The sequence below is a fragment of the Coniosporium apollinis genome (genome assembly GCF_000281105.1).
Source record: "Coniosporium apollinis CBS 100218 chromosome Unknown supercont1.78, whole genome shotgun sequence".
In the NCBI taxonomy this organism is placed as follows: domain Eukaryota; kingdom Fungi; phylum Ascomycota; class Dothideomycetes; genus Coniosporium; species Coniosporium apollinis.
The window spans coordinates 37,695-53,589 of NW_006913340.1; the positions used below are offsets into that span (position 1 = coordinate 37,695).

Genomic DNA, 15,895 nt, shown 5'->3' on the forward strand with positions numbered 1-15,895 from the left:
AAACTAGAAGCTGCTTTTATACCGATATAAATACCTCCTATATTTTATTCTAAGTTATATAAGATTGCCTCCCTATTCTTTCCTACTCGTATTAATAGTAAGGATAATTTCTTCTACCTTTTCTAAGTAATTTAGTTTAACTAGCACGGGCGCTATTGTTAGAGCGTTCTTTAGTATTTTTATTACCTCTTCCTATTCTCGCTCCTATTTAAATTTCTAGCCGGACCGAAACAATTAGAAGATTAGCTCTATAATAAGAGTAAACTTAATAACCTATACTTAATAGTAAGTATAAATACCTATAAATACTCTAGCTTAATAGAGATTCTTATATAGTAGCTAGTTAATAATCTTTATAACCTTCTTATTAAGTAGATATTATCCTATAGCGTTATAAAGAAACTCAATAATCTTAATTAGTACTATATAGAACTACAACTTTTCTTTAGAAATAGTATAACTAGAGCGCTTAAGGTCCGTAAGAATACTATAAAGCTACTATATATACTTAAGAATAAACCGATAAACCCTAGTAATAACCTCCTTATTATTATATATAGTTATCGCGCCTTTAATAGCGATATTATTAGAAAGAGGGAGACTTTTCTTTAGGAGATAGTCTTAGAGAATCTTTATTGTAATTCTTATAAACTACGTAACCGAATTTGTGGCTCCTTAGATAAGAGTAGTTTACTAAAGTAGTCTAAAAGAAGTTATAAAGGTAGTAAGATCGCGGCACACCTTATCTAAAGGAATTTAGTTATAGCTGGAGAGAAAGTTAATAATACTTATAATTATACACTTTATAAACTATTCTAAGAACTTATCTAGATTTAGAGGTATATCTATATTCCGAATTATAACCGCGTTAATATTCTATATGGCGTTAACTAGCTAATACTTTCTATTCTTCTTCTTAACTAAGAACTATAGGTTGCGATAAGGACTATAGCTAGATTCTAATAGCCTATTCTTAAGTTACTCTTTTAGTATTATTATTACCTTCTCGTTTAGTATCTTAGATACTAGAAAGCTCTTTACCTACTAGGTATTATACGGGATAGTGCGTATTATTTAGAGAGAGGGAATATCTAGATTTAGTTAACTAATCTTAGAAAATATCTAGGTAAAAGCCACCTCTTAGTTTATTACTATAGCTTTAAAAAGCTTTCGCTCTTTTAGCTCTAGTTCTTTTCTAACTACTATTACCTTTAAATACTTAGGAGTTACCCTATATCTAACTAGCAGATCTACAAAGCGTAGTTTAATCTAATAATTATATAGCCCTTTTAGATAGAAGTAACTATAAATACTTACTCTTTTAATAGCTTTTTATTTCTAGTTAAAAGAGCCTCTAGGCTTAGATCTATTAGACTCTAAAGAGTCTATAGGACGAATTTTATCTACTTTTTACTTATAGAGCGTTAAGATATGCGACTAGTTTTAGTATACCTCTACCTTTTAGTAATATAACTTCTATTTAAGGGCGGTATTATTAAATCTCTTTAAAAATCGCGTTATTAAAGCGAGTTTAATACTATTCACTATAAGTAATAAGGTTTAATATAGATACTCCTAAATTATAAGTTAGAACACTCAGAATACTTAAATATAGAGGTTAGCCCCTTAATCTAGATTAAACCTAAAGTAGTTAGCGCGGCTAGTAAAACTCTAGTTCCCCTAAAACATTTACCTAAAATCTTAAACTCTAAACTCTAAATATAATTAGTAAGACGAAAAGACTACCCTCTTACTAGAGTATTATACGCTAGCGTAAAATCTAATATAAAAATATAGCTAGCTACCGTCTCGCTTACTCTTTTAAAGATACTAACTCTATAAGGTAGATTATCTAATCTAGAATCTCTTCTATATAGCTTATAATAAATCTCGCCTTATATAAGCTATTAATAGAGATAATCTAGCACTATATCTTACCACTTAGGAAGTACTAAATTAATATTAACCTGTAGTAATAGAAAGGCACCCCTAGAATAATATCCTAAGATATATTCTTTACTACTAAGAATAGAGTGTTAATAGTCACCCTACTAACCTAAATAGGTATATTAGTAATAATTCTAAGGAACTCCGCCTTCTTATTATTTACTATAACTAGTCGATAACTATATATATACTTAGAGAGACTATTAATAATAAGACCGGCTTTCTTAGTACACTTCTTTCTTATAAGGTTAATTTTGGCTCTAGTATCTAGAAGGGCTATTAAGGACACTACACCTTAGTAATCTCCTATAAAGATAGGAATAAGAGAATACTTATAGTAATACTTTTATTACTCTTAATAGACTTCTCGCTCTATAAGCTCCTCTATAGTAAAGGACTAGATATAATTAATATAGAATACCCCCCTTAAAGCTTTCTACTTATTAGTAGATCGCGTAAGCTTCTTCTTATAGTCCTTAACTTTATCCTTAGAGACTGCTCCTATTAAGAGCTTTTAGATCTTAAGTATTTCTATAAGTAGTTAACTAAGAGGAAGTGTAATTTTTTACTCTATAATTAGCTCTACTATCTCCTCTAGAAGCTAGTTATCAGTTAATAGACCCTATACTTTAATAACTTTTACTTACTTTATTTTAGTATTCTTCTTTTTAGTTATAAGCTTAGTAATAGGCGCTTTTACTGTAGTTGCATTATTTATTAGCTTAACTTTCTATACTTATAGCTCTAGTTCTACTATCTAAGAAGTCTACTAGTTTAGCGGTAGCTATAATAGTAAGATAGTAGTTCTATTATAAGGAAAGTATTCTCTATTATATATCTCTTTTATAACTATAGGCTTTAATCTAGGCTTAGTAACCCTTATGTTACTATTAATAATAGTAGAATAGTTATTAAACCCTTAGCTATAAGCTTCTTATATATCTCTATAGTATCTCTCTTAACATCTAATACTTCCTTAAGTAGCCGCGTTAACGCCCTATCTAGACTCTATAGAGTAGGCCCTATACTTACTATTAATAAGTTCCTTCTCCTAATACTTTAGCAACTTTAGGCTAATTTCTTCTTTATTACTTTCTAAATTATTTATACTAGGCTCTAAGAGAGTAATTAAAGAAGTTAATATCTTTATACCTTTTATTATAAAGTACTATTCTAGCGCCTCTAGCTTATTTTCTTTTAGTAAATAGATTAGCTATCTAGAACTCTCGCAGGTACCTTTAATAATTTAGCTTCCTTCTATATAGTAGTATTCTTTCTTAACTATCTCTAATAGTTACTTATAGTTAAGGTAGAAGTTATACTACTTTCTATAACCCCTCTAGTAGTAAAATGAATTTAAAGGTTACTAGTTTATAGGAGGCACTTCTAAACTCTAATTAGTATAGAAAGTATTATTCCTAAATATATAATAGTTCTAAGAAGAAAGCTAACTAGAGTAGTTTATAGAATGAGAATAAAAGACTTTTACCTTCTCTTAGAAAGCTACAAACTTCTAGCTATTATAATACACATTTCTATATTAAGGTATCTACATTATTAAGCTACTAATACTAGCTTAGTTAAGACCTATTATAGTAAACTACTGTGCTAGATTATTAATCTCACTCTTATAAATAGGTAGGGGCGCCTCCTAAACTATAGGGATAGCTAGTATTACTAGCTAAATAGTTTACAAAAGAGTATAATCTTAACCTAAAGTTACTACTATTAAAAGAAACGTAGGAGCTTTAGGAAATAAAATATTCTTAACCTTTATAGTCTTTACATCCTAAGTCGTATTAGTTAAATACTCGAGAGTATCTAGCGAATTAACTACTCCTAATTACTTAAATACCTAAAAGGACTCTTTAATAAGAATTAACTTATTAACCTCCTCTATTAACTGCTTAAATTAGAAGGATAATAGGTTATAAGTTATAAACTTATACTATTTAAAGAGAGTTTTCTAAGTCTTAATAGGTAGCTTCTATAGAAACTAAGTATATTATAAGTATTAATTAAGTACTCTATTCTTAACGCATTTCTAGAACATAATAATATACTTATAGGTAAAGGCTTTAAGGTTAGTAACCTTAGTTTTATATTTAGAAAGCTACTTAATAAAGAAAGATCGAGTCCTAAAATACTATATAGAGTTATTATCGTAAAACTCTAGCTTAATATACTTTTTAAGTTTAGTCTAATTTTTATCCTTTTACTTCTCTATCCCCTTAATAGTAGCTTATAGCTACTTAGTGTAGAAGTCTAGAAGCCTAGAAGCTCGCTTTCTATTAGTAAGATAGTAGTCTCTTATAGTAGCTTTATACTAACGAAGCTAGTAAGTAGTGTTAATACTATTAAATAGAGGAAGTTCTAAGGAACCTACTATAGGTATTAGCATTTTTAGAGCTATTAAGCGAGATTCAAAATAAGATATAAGCTAATCCGTAATACTCCTTATATTAGAGGGAGACCCTATAGAAGGAGCTCCATCTATAGGAATAGCTATAGGCTTTAGAGCTTCTCTAGAAGAGAGTGTAGGTAGAGAAGTATTCTTATTATTACTACTTAATAAGCTAGTAGTACCTCTAGCTATATAGATTTAAGCAGCACTAAGTCTAAGAGATAGAGTAGATATTTAAGGGGATAAAGAATATATTAAATTAAAAGTTCTAATAAGAGTAAATAGAAATCCTTTAAAAGTAAGTAGTATAATAGTAAATAGTACTTAAAAGCTTCTAATAAGGATATAACACTAATTTCTTATAAGAGAAGAGTCCTATAAATACTTACTAGCTATTTTATAGTAGCTCTAGTAGCTCTACTTCTATTTACTACTTCCTAGATCTTAAAGATGTCTTCTACTAGTTAGAGTTTCATTCTAGCTAGAACATAACTCTATTCTTTTATAGAAGCGAATCTAAACTATCTAGAACTTCCTTATAGCTATACTTAAAATAGATATATAATAATCTTACTAAAAGAGTAGTTTCTAGCTCTTTCTACTAGATACCGTTTTTCTAACTATATATCCTATTATTCTAAACTATCTATACCCTTTATAGCTATATAAGTCCCTTTTAGATCTCTATTTAGTAATTACGCCTAAGTCCGCATATTAATATTAGTTACCTTAATCTAAACTAAATCTTTTTAAGGTTAATTTAATACCTATATTATAATACTAAGTTAAGGGAGTCCTCTCTCTAACTATAGTCTTAGCGCATTAATACTCCATATCTAGTAGAGCCTTTAGGATTCTTAATATTATCGTAATATTAAGTTAAGAGAGTCCTCTCTCTAACTATTATTCTACTTATTAATACTCTACATCTAGTAGAGTCCTTAACGTCGGCGGGTTCTTATTATAATATATCTATAGCCTATATACTATCCTCGATATAAATTCTAATTCTTATAATAGCTTTTAACCACGAATTATACACCTGTATATCACCTTATAAATTCCTCTAGTATAGTTACTAAGATATTATAGGTAAGAGATTTAAGTATAGACTTAAGTAAGTAGGTCGTGTATATTCGTGGAGGTAAGGTATTAAGATAGGGCTATTAAAGCGGTAATAGGATTATAGTAATAGGTTATATAAGGCTAAATAATATATAGAAAGAGTGTGGTAATACTTAATACTATAATGCAACTCATGCTAGCTGTCTTAGTTATTAGATTAATTAATTAATTAATTAATAAAGATTCTCAAACCTCAGCACGCGCACTCTATACTAGCTTCTATGTAATAAACCTCCTACACCACTATAGTATCTCTACTAAGAATATATAGAGTATAAACTAGATTCTAAACTTCTAGAACTACTAAGGGCGCTTTAAAGTACTTATAAATTAAATTAGCTCTAATAAGAACTTCTAGAATTCTCTATACTATATACTAACTGCTTCTATAGAAGTTAATTATTTTTTTATATACTACTTTTATAAGTCTAGCTACCCTTACTAGTTAGAACTTAAGACTTATAGCTACTCTATTTCTCTAGTAGAGTCTAAAAATAACTCTAATACTAAATCTAAATATAACTCTAGCTTAAATACCTTATAGAAATTTAGCTTTTAGAGAGAAGCTACTATTATAATTTAGACTTAGTATTTCTTAGTATTTAGATTTTTAGTTATTCTAGAGTTATATAGCTAAGTTATATACTCTACTTATAGAGTATTCTTCCTATTTTCCTTATTATACCTTCTACCCTTACATAATATCTTATATATTACTCTAAAAAATTAAGTTTTAGTATTAAGCCTTTCTATATTATAATATACCTAAATAGTCTACTAGCTTCATTTGTAATATTTATAGCTATTAGTTCTATTTATTTTTTCTAGTTTAAGAAATTAGAGTCTCTCTAGTTTAAGATATATTAATAGATTAATAGTATTCTTTATTTAGTTTAATAAACTATAATAAAAGATTTAAGATATTTATAAAGTATTATTCTATAGTATACCTATAAGCTATATATTATGAGAAAAGCTAAAGATAAAGTCTTAGTAATAAATAATAGAGCTTGTTATTATATTCTTATATTAGATACTCTACTATACTTTTATTTAATAGTATAAGAATATCTAGTATTACCTACTATTAAACTAAGTTATTATAGACTTTAGTATAAATATAGAGAGCGCTAAGCTAGTAGTAGGTAAATATATCTTATAAAGCGAAGATATATAGAGAAAGAAGTCTAGAGAGGATTAAGAGTAATAGTAGAAAGAAGCTTAGAGGCTCTAGAAATAAGAGTAAAGGAAGCCTAAAGAGACTTAGAATAATAATTAAGCGCTATACCTATAACTACTAATAGCTCTCCACTTAAAAATAGCTACTAATTAAATACTATCTTTAAATAGAAATCTCGCCGGCTATATAGTAATAAGAACTAAAATTTCATTCTTTTTGTAATAATGCAGAAGCTAATATTACTAACCTCGAATCCTTGCATGCGAAGAAACCGAGCCCTAGAGCGAACTATACAATAGCGATTAGGTTCGGTTTCCGATATTGCACACTACCTAGCTTTTGTCCAGGCAAAAGCCACGCAGGTTGGGGCGCGCACTTTACCTATATTGAGCTGGATCCGGGCTAACCAAGACCGTTTTCTTCAGCGTAGTTCATCGTCCCATATACCGCACAAGTTGATTCCCCGCATAGGCCGGCGCGGCCTGCAAGGGTGTACAGGCATCAGCGAAATTGGCTTCCGGTTGGCGCGCGCAACTCAACTCTCTTCCACACCCCTGGCTCATGCACCCTTACTAGATCTATTTTCTAGAGGGCCTTAGCGGCTCAGCCTGATCGTCATGGCAGGATCCAAGGGAGCATCGCAAAGTCTTCTTAATGCTCTTTTCCCAGTCGTTTCCAAAAGGGAGATGTACTCGAGGTCCGCAAGGGCTTGGGATAAACTGTCACGAAAAGCATCACTCGAGACAGTTATAGTGATAACTTTCCAACAAGCCGGACATCAAAACACCAACAAAATGTACAATGTTAATCCCATAACAGTGCAGCTCTCGGAATTTCAAAAGGGGTTCACACATGACAAAAGAAACCTAGACCCTGCAAGGCACATCGACCAATCGAGCAAAGCCGAGATCGACGAGGAAAGCTCTCTATGACCTAGGACAAAGGGGTTCGCGTATGTTTCGAGGCGCGTGCCACAGCATCATTGATTGGCCATGATGCATCAGATTCAATGACCCCGGCTGGATGCTGCGGCTGCACAGCCTGACCGTGCACCCAGCGACAGGAACCCCCTCAGGTTCCATTGACTCGGAAATATGCCTTGCTGCTGGCATATATGATCAAACGTCGCTCTTGACATTCTCGTGCAACTCTACCGTTTTGAATATACTTCTACTCGAGTTATGGCTTCATCAGATGATCAATACTTGTGTAATGGGGTTCCCGTCGACCACCGTCTAAAGCGATTTCTTCCAAGTGCCGAACGGAAGCATTCTCAAGGAGTCGGAAAACATGCAGACATTATCGAGAGCTTTGGTAACACCATGGTCCGCGATGACAAGACCTATCCTTCCAAAAACGAAGCGGGTTTCGCCGCATGGCTCGCCAAACCAGATATGCAAGGTGGTCTTGTAATTGCGCTGTTGCAACCAGCTAAGACACAGGTCTACACTCCAGACTTTCAGTGGGTCAAGGACGAATGTCCTACGCTGGCTTATCTGGAGGAGTCGCTGGCCTTTGTGAACGGCCCGGGAGGTCTCGCAGCCACGAGCGTATTCGATGCTTTTCCATTCATCACCGAGCCAATATCTTCGGGAGGATTGTCAAAAGAAGCGACGGATGCCTACAACACATTCCTTGCCATGCTAGAGGCCAAAAAGCCAGAGGTCGTTTTTGCCTGTTGGCGAGTTAAAGATCAGGACCTCTTCTTCTCTGGAAAAGGGCTTGGTCGGGCCAATCAAGTTGAGAGGTTGAGACTCTCCAATGGCCATGTCGTCCGCGTCGTGAATGGATTCCATCCCAGCTACACGGCCAACTTCTGTCCAAATGAAAGCTGCTTCCGTAGACTATTTACTATGGAGTTGTGCAAGGCGTTTTGCGAACTGAATACAGCTTGGCAAGAAGATGAATGGATGCGCATCCTTAGATGCAGGTGCCGAGAACGAACCCGCCGATTAATGGAAGGTTAGTTTTGCTTTTCCTTATATTGTAGCACACTAACCTCTTTACGGAGAGGGGCAGAGATGGCGAACAGCTTAATAGAGAAGGTGCTCGCGTTCTTCGAAGATCACGGGAAGACGACTCTGCCAGGAAACGCAAGGCATACACCGAATCATTCGACAATGGTCTGCAGCGTCTCAAACAGATCTTTGACCATATGGTCTCCCCGACATATAAATCCCAAAGCTCGTGGGATCTTTATGCCTTTTTCGTCTTCAACCAGAATACATCAGAAGGCATCTGTGATGCTCTACTAGCTGTCTCTGAGGCAATGAAACGGTTCAAGCCTGGTACTTCCATGCCAGACTCTTCGCTCGTAGAGCTCAGCAATCACATCAGCCAGCAAACTCTCAAGTTCCTTAAGGATGATATCCCAGACCTTTTGCAGTATCCTAAGGGCTTATACAAAAATCTCTGGAGTTCCCAGTTTGCGACGAGTACATCTCAAGGGTTGAAGTGGAGCATGGAGAAAACTACGATAACGTTTGTCGAGAACCTCACCAGTTCATTCTCTGAATCATCGAAATCATGGACATATACTCCGGACCTTCTTCACGACGCTTTCAAGGAAATTGCAATCAGCTTCGAGGAGTCTCTGGGCAAAGAATACGACAATCGTCAACAAACCAGAGCAGGAAGTGTTTCGAACAGTGTTGATACTCTAAGCGCATCTCTTTACACGCTATCGCTTTCGAGCTCTCGAGATGCGAGTTCGGAAAGATTGGCTGGAAATACAACTCCTGCAAGATCTTCTTCAAGTGTGATCTGCTACAATTGCGATCAACCCGGTCACTATTCCAGTGGTTGTACAAGGCCTAAGAGAGGAAGCATAACTCCATCAAGATCTTCTTCAAATACCACGTGCTACAACTGTAACCGACATGGCCACTATTCTCGAGATTGTACGAGTCCCAAGAAACAAGGAAAATGCTTTAAATGCGGCGGAGCTGGACACTTTGCTAATGCGTGCAGTGTGCGATGAGAGACGGGCTCAAATGACGCTAGCACTGGCAGAACAGCGTAATAGGAGGATATCGAGTCATTTATTGTATCCTATGTAGTTTACTCCATCCTGTGCAATGAAGCTTATTCTTTATGCATTCCCACGTCTGTCACCGTGTCTATCGCTAGAATTAACGTTAGTAAGGGATAAGGAAGCAGCCTTCGCTAACAAATATAATCTAGATTGAATCGGTCTAGAACTAGAATAAATTACCATAAATTCTAATAATATTTTACTACTTAAACTTTAATTCGCTATAATTATATCTACTTAACAAGTCACGTGCAAGTCACGTGATTTAGATACTTAGTATCATCTTAGTGTCTTAAAAGCGGAGCCTATTCTAAGCGAAGATACGCGAAAACTAAAGAAATCCGGGCTCTATTTGCGAACTTATAAGTACAGGATTCCGGTACGTTATGCAGAGAACAAAAACTATCTGGAATCCATATAGCTGTACGGGGTCCGACCTATTCCATCCGCAGTCAACCCATAAGTGGATGGCTGGAGTTAGTATGAACGAACCTGAGCCGGCAAGGGCAGAGCACCGCAGTATGCCTCATAGCCTAATGAAACTCTATATCTCTCACGCTCTTACCACGTGGAATTCGCGAACGTTCGAGTTCGGAGCCGTTATCTTCCTCGCCGCTATCTTTCCCGGGACCCTATTCTACGCGTCTTGTTATGCTCTCATTCGGTCCATTGCCGCCACCATCTTATCATCGTACATTGGCAACCTCGTGGATCGGACGGACCGCTTGGCTCTCATCAGACAATCCATCGTGTGGCAGCGAATTCCCGTAGCAGCATCATGCGGCGTCTTCGTACTGCTTGCGAAGCTTCGCTCCTCCGGTTTCCTTACCGAGATGCTCTTCGCCGTTACGGTTGCCCTTGCCTGCGTCGAGAAGCTGGCCTCAATGGGTAACACCATCGCTGTTGAGCGGGACTGGCTTGTTGTGATATCCGAGAGTACCGTGGTAGACCTTCAGGATCTAAACGCTACCATCCGCCGTATCGATCTCATCTGCAAACTCGTTGCGCCGGTTGTGATTTCCTTCGTTGACAGCTATTCCACTCTGGTAGCCATCTACGTGATAATGGGGCAAAGCACCCTTTCGGTCCTGATGGAGTACTTCGCAATCGCCCAGGTAAGTCTGCATGAGAAATCCCTCTGTGTACCACCAACTAACTGCGTAGGTATATCACTCCGTACCCTCCCTCTCCCACCCCAAAGAACCCAGCACGCCCGACCCCACCGCCTCAAGTTCACGAGACCGCACCTCCAACCCCGCCTCCACCTCGCCATGGCGCTCCTACACCCACAGCCCCGCCTTCTTCGCCTCCCTCTCCCTCAGTCTCCTCTACCTCACCGTTCTCAGCACCGGCATTCAGTTGACGACTTACCTCCTCTCCTTAGGCTACGACTCCCTCTCCGTTAGCCTGATGCGCCTCGCCGCCGTCGCCGTAGAGCTCTCGGCAACCTGCCTTGCACCGCTGCTTATGGCGCGCATTGGGGCGACGAGGGCGGGGTTGTGGTCTGTGAACTGGCTGCTCTGTTGGGTCGGCGGGGGTGTTGTGACGTTTCTGGGGCTGGGAGGAAATGGTATGGGGGCGGGGGCGGGGGCGGCTCTGGTGGGAGGGGTCGTGGGATCGAGGTTGGGACTGTGGGGATTTGATCTTGCGGTGCAGTTTCTTGTGCAGGAGGTAAGTCACTTCATTAATCCGAAAGAGGGTGTGTATTCTGTCAGTATATGCATACTGACCAACACCTTCCTCCGACCAGTCCACCCCAGCCGCCCACCGCGGCAAATTCTCGGCAGCGGAGATGGCGCTGCAGAACCTGTTCGAGCTCCTATCCTTCGCGTCCACCATAGTCTTCTCCAGCCCCAAAACTTTCAAGTACCCAGTCTTGATCAGCTGCGGCGCCGTCGCCATGTCTGCGTGCTGCTTCGCTGCGTTTGTTAGGCAGAAGCGGGGCCATCTGCTGCACGCCTCCAAGTGTCTGAAGCGGAAGGAGTATGTCGCGGTACCGCAAGTGGAATTGCAAGAGCTCCGGCTGGACGAGGATGTAGAGCACGGCCGGGATTGAGCATGTGGAAGAGCTCTTACGACCAAAGCTACGTAGAACGAACTCTCGCAGCCGTTGAGCCAATAGCTCTTACTTTTCATCGAGATCTTGAGACCCTCAAGAACCCTCTTCGGTAAATGAAAAGAAACTCTCACACTCTGGCCGCAAGCTCGCATACTGTGCCTGCTGGCACAAACTGACTTTTCATACATCTGAGGGTATCTTTTCTCGCTATTCATTCCCGTGCCATTTCCCGTGCCACGTTCCCGTAAACGCACTAGAGCACAACTTCGACCCTCTGCCTCTTTGGCGTGCTCTCCACCTCCATGACACTCTCCTCGTCACCTTCACCATCAGCACCGTCCTCTACTTCATCACCCGATTCCAACCCGATCCCCTCAGCTAACTGCTCGATGAGGTCATCCGCCTCATCGCTTTCAATGTCAACAAGTCCTCCAAATCCATCCGCCACACAGGAACTCCTACTCTTCACTTCTCCGCTCCTTATCCCCTCCTCCTTCCCACCAGCCTCCTCCTCCACCACCTCTAACCCCGCCTTCATCAGTCCCCCAACTGACCCGCCATACCCCCTCAACGGCCTCTCCGCCAAAACCGCCCTCTTCACTTCCGCCCGATCTCGCTCATCCGCCACATGCTCCGTGACTCTAATCAACGCCCTCCACGTCTTCGGATCCCTGTTCTCGTCCACGCGCGCCAGCTCGATACCGTTCAGCGTCTCGAGATCCAACGCCTCAGCGCGGTGGTCGGCCCAGAACCAGGTCTTGCCGTCTTGGTGGGGGATACGGCGGTCGTGCTTGGTTGCGAAAGCGCGGGCGTGGAGGGTGCCGTGAAGGCCGGCGGTTAGGTGGGCAGGTGTTGTTATGGTTGCGTTGGTAAGGTTAGCGAGGCTGCTGGAGGCGCTGTTGGCACTGTTGGCGCTGCTGGCGGAAGAGATTGTCGTGGGGAACCAGAGGAGCAGCGCTTCGGGCTCGAAACACCGTCCGAGGATGCGGTTGAAGGGGACGCGCCAGAATCTCGAGGGGTCGTGGAGGTGGTACCAGTCCAAGCTGTCGTCAAGACAGGAGGGCAGTAGGCCGGATGCGGGATCTATAGACGCCTTGAGGGATGGAGCGGCGCGGGATGGGTCGATGGTGTATGCTTTGCCGGTCACGTAGGCGGCGGTGTTGTAGGGGCGGCCCTCGTCGTTGTCGTCTGAGCTGGCGAGGTCGAGGTTCGAGAAGTGCAATTTGATGGAGGTGATTTCGAGGACGTCGCTCACGGGAGAGGCGGGGGCTGTGGGCGTGAGGCGGACGGTGTCGCCGAGGAGGACGAGTTCGGAGCCGATATAGATGCCTCTGCAAGATATAGCCGCGGTAGGCCATTGGCCTTTAAAGTGGAATTTCTCGAGTAGAGAGAATGATGACATGGCTGTAAACGCGTGCTTAATGGTGGGATGCCACTTGTCTTCAGGTATGCCCCTGAGATATTCCTGCCAGAACATAAAGGGCCGCGTCTGGTGTAGCGGAACGTATTTGTACTGTTTCGATAACGATTTGTCCTCGCTGTTAGGATTAGGCAACGGCTCCACCCGAAAGCCGGAGTAGTTGACCTGGTACTCCTTGGGTGGCTCGGTAACCAGGTCTTCAATGCTTACATCCTCCGCAGCTGCCTGACCCACCACGCCGGCTTCCCAACGAGGATAATGGTTGGTGAACTTACCAAGCTTTTCATTGAAGACGCGAAATTCCTTGGTAGCTTTATCGTAGCAAATCTCTTCGTTCTGCTCGATCTTTCGCACGAAGAGGACAATCTCTGTAACTCGCGGCATCCACCTCGGTTGCTTAGAGACTTTATTTAGGAAAGCAGGCAGAGATTTTCGCTCGGCACGCCAATCCATGGACATGTTCTCCTGAACGGGTTCGTCGACGCTGCCCTCCCCTTTCATCTTGTCTATCAGATTTCGGTATACATCTGGATTGCCTTCATCATCCGTTTTGCCTGTGTACAGCATTTTGGGTCTTCCTAGCGCTAACGCGATCGAGTTAGATGTGAATAGAAACAGACTGAGGTGAAGCCTGCAACTTACGCTTCGGACCAGCTCCGCCAGAGACTTGAAGCGGCCTAGAAAGCTTGGGATCCTTAGACTCAATAATCGGAATTCTACCTCCTACTGCGGCACAAACTGTGCAGGGACATCCAAAGCTGTCGCCATCGTTGTCCATGAGGTGCAAGAAATGTGGAAAGAACCTGTTCGGCGAATCGAAATACCTCTTGCTCGGGTGGCCAAACAGCCACTTGTCGACCAATTTCGGGTTGCCTGGCCGCGGCTTCCCATACAGGGCGTAGCCATCGGGAAGTCTGTCCAAGATGTACGTCTCACCAGGCACGGTTTCCCCTCGGCTTGTCATCCATAGCGCTGCGAGCTTCTCGAGGTAGATAGTTGGGGGATCAATCGGCCAGTGAGTAGCCACAGTAGGTCGGTGCGAAGGATCACCATCGGAGCCTGAGTTGATTGGGACGACTACCATGTCGAAAGCGCCGATAGAAACTGACGATCTCGAATAGGTCATAGCTGGAGAATGCCTGGCTTGAGATTGGTTTGCATGCGGTCCCGACGCGTCAGAAAAAGTCGCGTTGACGCGCTTTGTTGGCACCCTGAGTCATGCTAATATGACAGGGGTTATGGAACTGTCTTTGCCAGTGGAAGTGTTATGCGACAGTGACAGGAAGAAGATGTCGTGAGCAAGCCTCAAGCAAAGAGCAAGACTCTGTCCAGGAGCGGATTAACGTGCTGGCTCTCACATATCATAGCCAAAAATAGTAATGAGACTACTACTGTGAGCCAGTTCCCACGCGTCGTAGCTCGAGTTGATAATGCCTCAATTGTAGATGAAAGGTTTGGTGGTCTCTCTGCGTGAGTTGAAGTTACGGGTTCACGTGACATGCGCCCACTTGCTTGAGAGCTAGCACTGCCCCAGATCTGGAGCTTTTGCGCCGGATCCAAGTCCTGAGATCTCGTCGGTGTCAGTCCTCTTCAGGAAAGGCTTCCAGCCACCATCTCGACAAATCAGGCTTGCTTCCTTTTATGGTGGGTGAAGTCAGAGGGCCAGCGTGATAGTTTGACACAGCCCCATTCTTCATCCTTCGAGCCATGCGGACGGCACGCTGAAGCAAGATACAATATGGAGAACCTCCCCGCCTTTCAAACCTCATATCTCCGACGCCCCTGGAAGAGGGAAGAGACGGGTTTCGCTGCCATGACAAACACTTGACGGGAGTTCCCTAGTGGCTTCTTGGACTTTGCCTCTGCCTCTGTTCAGCAAGCGGACGATGGTTCGACCTGGCATACTTCGATACCATCACGGCTGGAATTGACATCTGTCCGCCACTGACCCCACCGGGTCCAATTGACCGTCCTCTATCATGGCGATGGAGATGCAGACCTTCCCCCCTAGAGCGAGCAGGGGTCAGCCATCTGGTGCCCTCTCGTCTCCCAACCGGATAACCACGCCAGCGGCTGCGCGCCTGTCCGTCATACCAGAGAACAACGATGCCGCCGCACCGCAGTACTCCTCGCGGAGCTCCTACCGATCCCCATTCAGGAGGACTGCCCCCGGCGCAGCGCCTAGCGAGAGCGCAGACGACCTGACCAATGCGTACTTGGAGCGTATTCGAGGAGAGGGCTCGCCGCCGCCTCCGTACGACAAGCTGCATGCGTTGCGGAACAACAAGTATCTGGCAAAGCGCGGAGGGTGGAAGCGGTTCTTGCTTATCTTCGTCGGGGTGCTCCTCGCGATCGTTGCAATCGTTGTCGGCGTAACGGTAGGATTAGCAAACAAGTCGAGCGCTAGAGAGTATACACATCCTCCGCGGTAGACCTGTCAATCCCACACTAACGCACCACCTCAGTTTCGCCGACGCCGAACCCTCTGCTTTCCCCACCCCCAGCACCTCCCCCGCCCCCAACTTCCCAGCAGGATCCTACTCCCTCCCCCTTTTCCTCGACGAAGTCGTCACAAACTGCACCTCGAACCCAGCAACCTGGGCCTGCTACCCATACACCACCTACGCCGACTCCCCCACAAACTCGCGCGCGACCTTCCAATGGATCATCTCCTCCACCGATTCCTCCTCCCAGCCATCAGAGAACTCCTACATAATCTCCAGCAC

The 15,895-nt window shown here is 42.1% G+C and overlaps 4 protein-coding genes across 4 annotated transcripts; 3 read left to right on the plus strand and 1 right to left on the minus strand.

Annotated features, from left to right (window-relative positions):
- Positions 1–7,978: 7,978 nt before the first annotated feature.
- On the plus strand, positions 7,979–8,612 carry W97_09066 (uncharacterized protein; the record flags this gene model as incomplete). Its single annotated transcript, XM_007786930.1, has 2 exons — positions 7,979–8,437; positions 8,547–8,612. 2 exons carry the CDS (start codon positions 7,979–7,981, stop codon positions 8,610–8,612), a joined length of 525 nt encoding a protein of 174 aa, XP_007785120.1.
- A 1,599-nt stretch (positions 8,613–10,211) lies between these two features.
- On the plus strand, positions 10,212–11,746 carry W97_09067 (uncharacterized protein; the record flags this gene model as incomplete). Its single annotated transcript, XM_007786931.1, has 3 exons — positions 10,212–10,805; positions 10,855–11,361; positions 11,441–11,746. The coding sequence occupies 3 exons, from the start codon at positions 10,212–10,214 to the stop codon at positions 11,744–11,746; spliced, it is 1,407 nt and encodes a 468-aa protein (XP_007785121.1).
- A 256-nt stretch (positions 11,747–12,002) lies between these two features.
- W97_09068 (uncharacterized protein) lies at positions 12,003–14,295 on the minus strand (the record flags this gene model as incomplete). The annotated part of the gene is made up of 2 exons (XM_007786932.1): positions 12,003–13,753; positions 13,812–14,295. 2 exons carry the CDS (start codon positions 14,293–14,295, stop codon positions 12,003–12,005), a joined length of 2,235 nt encoding a protein of 744 aa, XP_007785122.1.
- Positions 14,296–15,148: 853 nt separating this feature from the next.
- On the plus strand, positions 15,149–15,601 carry W97_09069 (uncharacterized protein; the record flags this gene model as incomplete). The annotated part of the gene is made up of 1 exon (XM_007786933.1): positions 15,149–15,601. One exon carries the CDS (start codon positions 15,149–15,151, stop codon positions 15,599–15,601), a length of 453 nt encoding a protein of 150 aa, XP_007785123.1.
- Between the last annotated feature and the right edge of the window lie 294 nt (positions 15,602–15,895).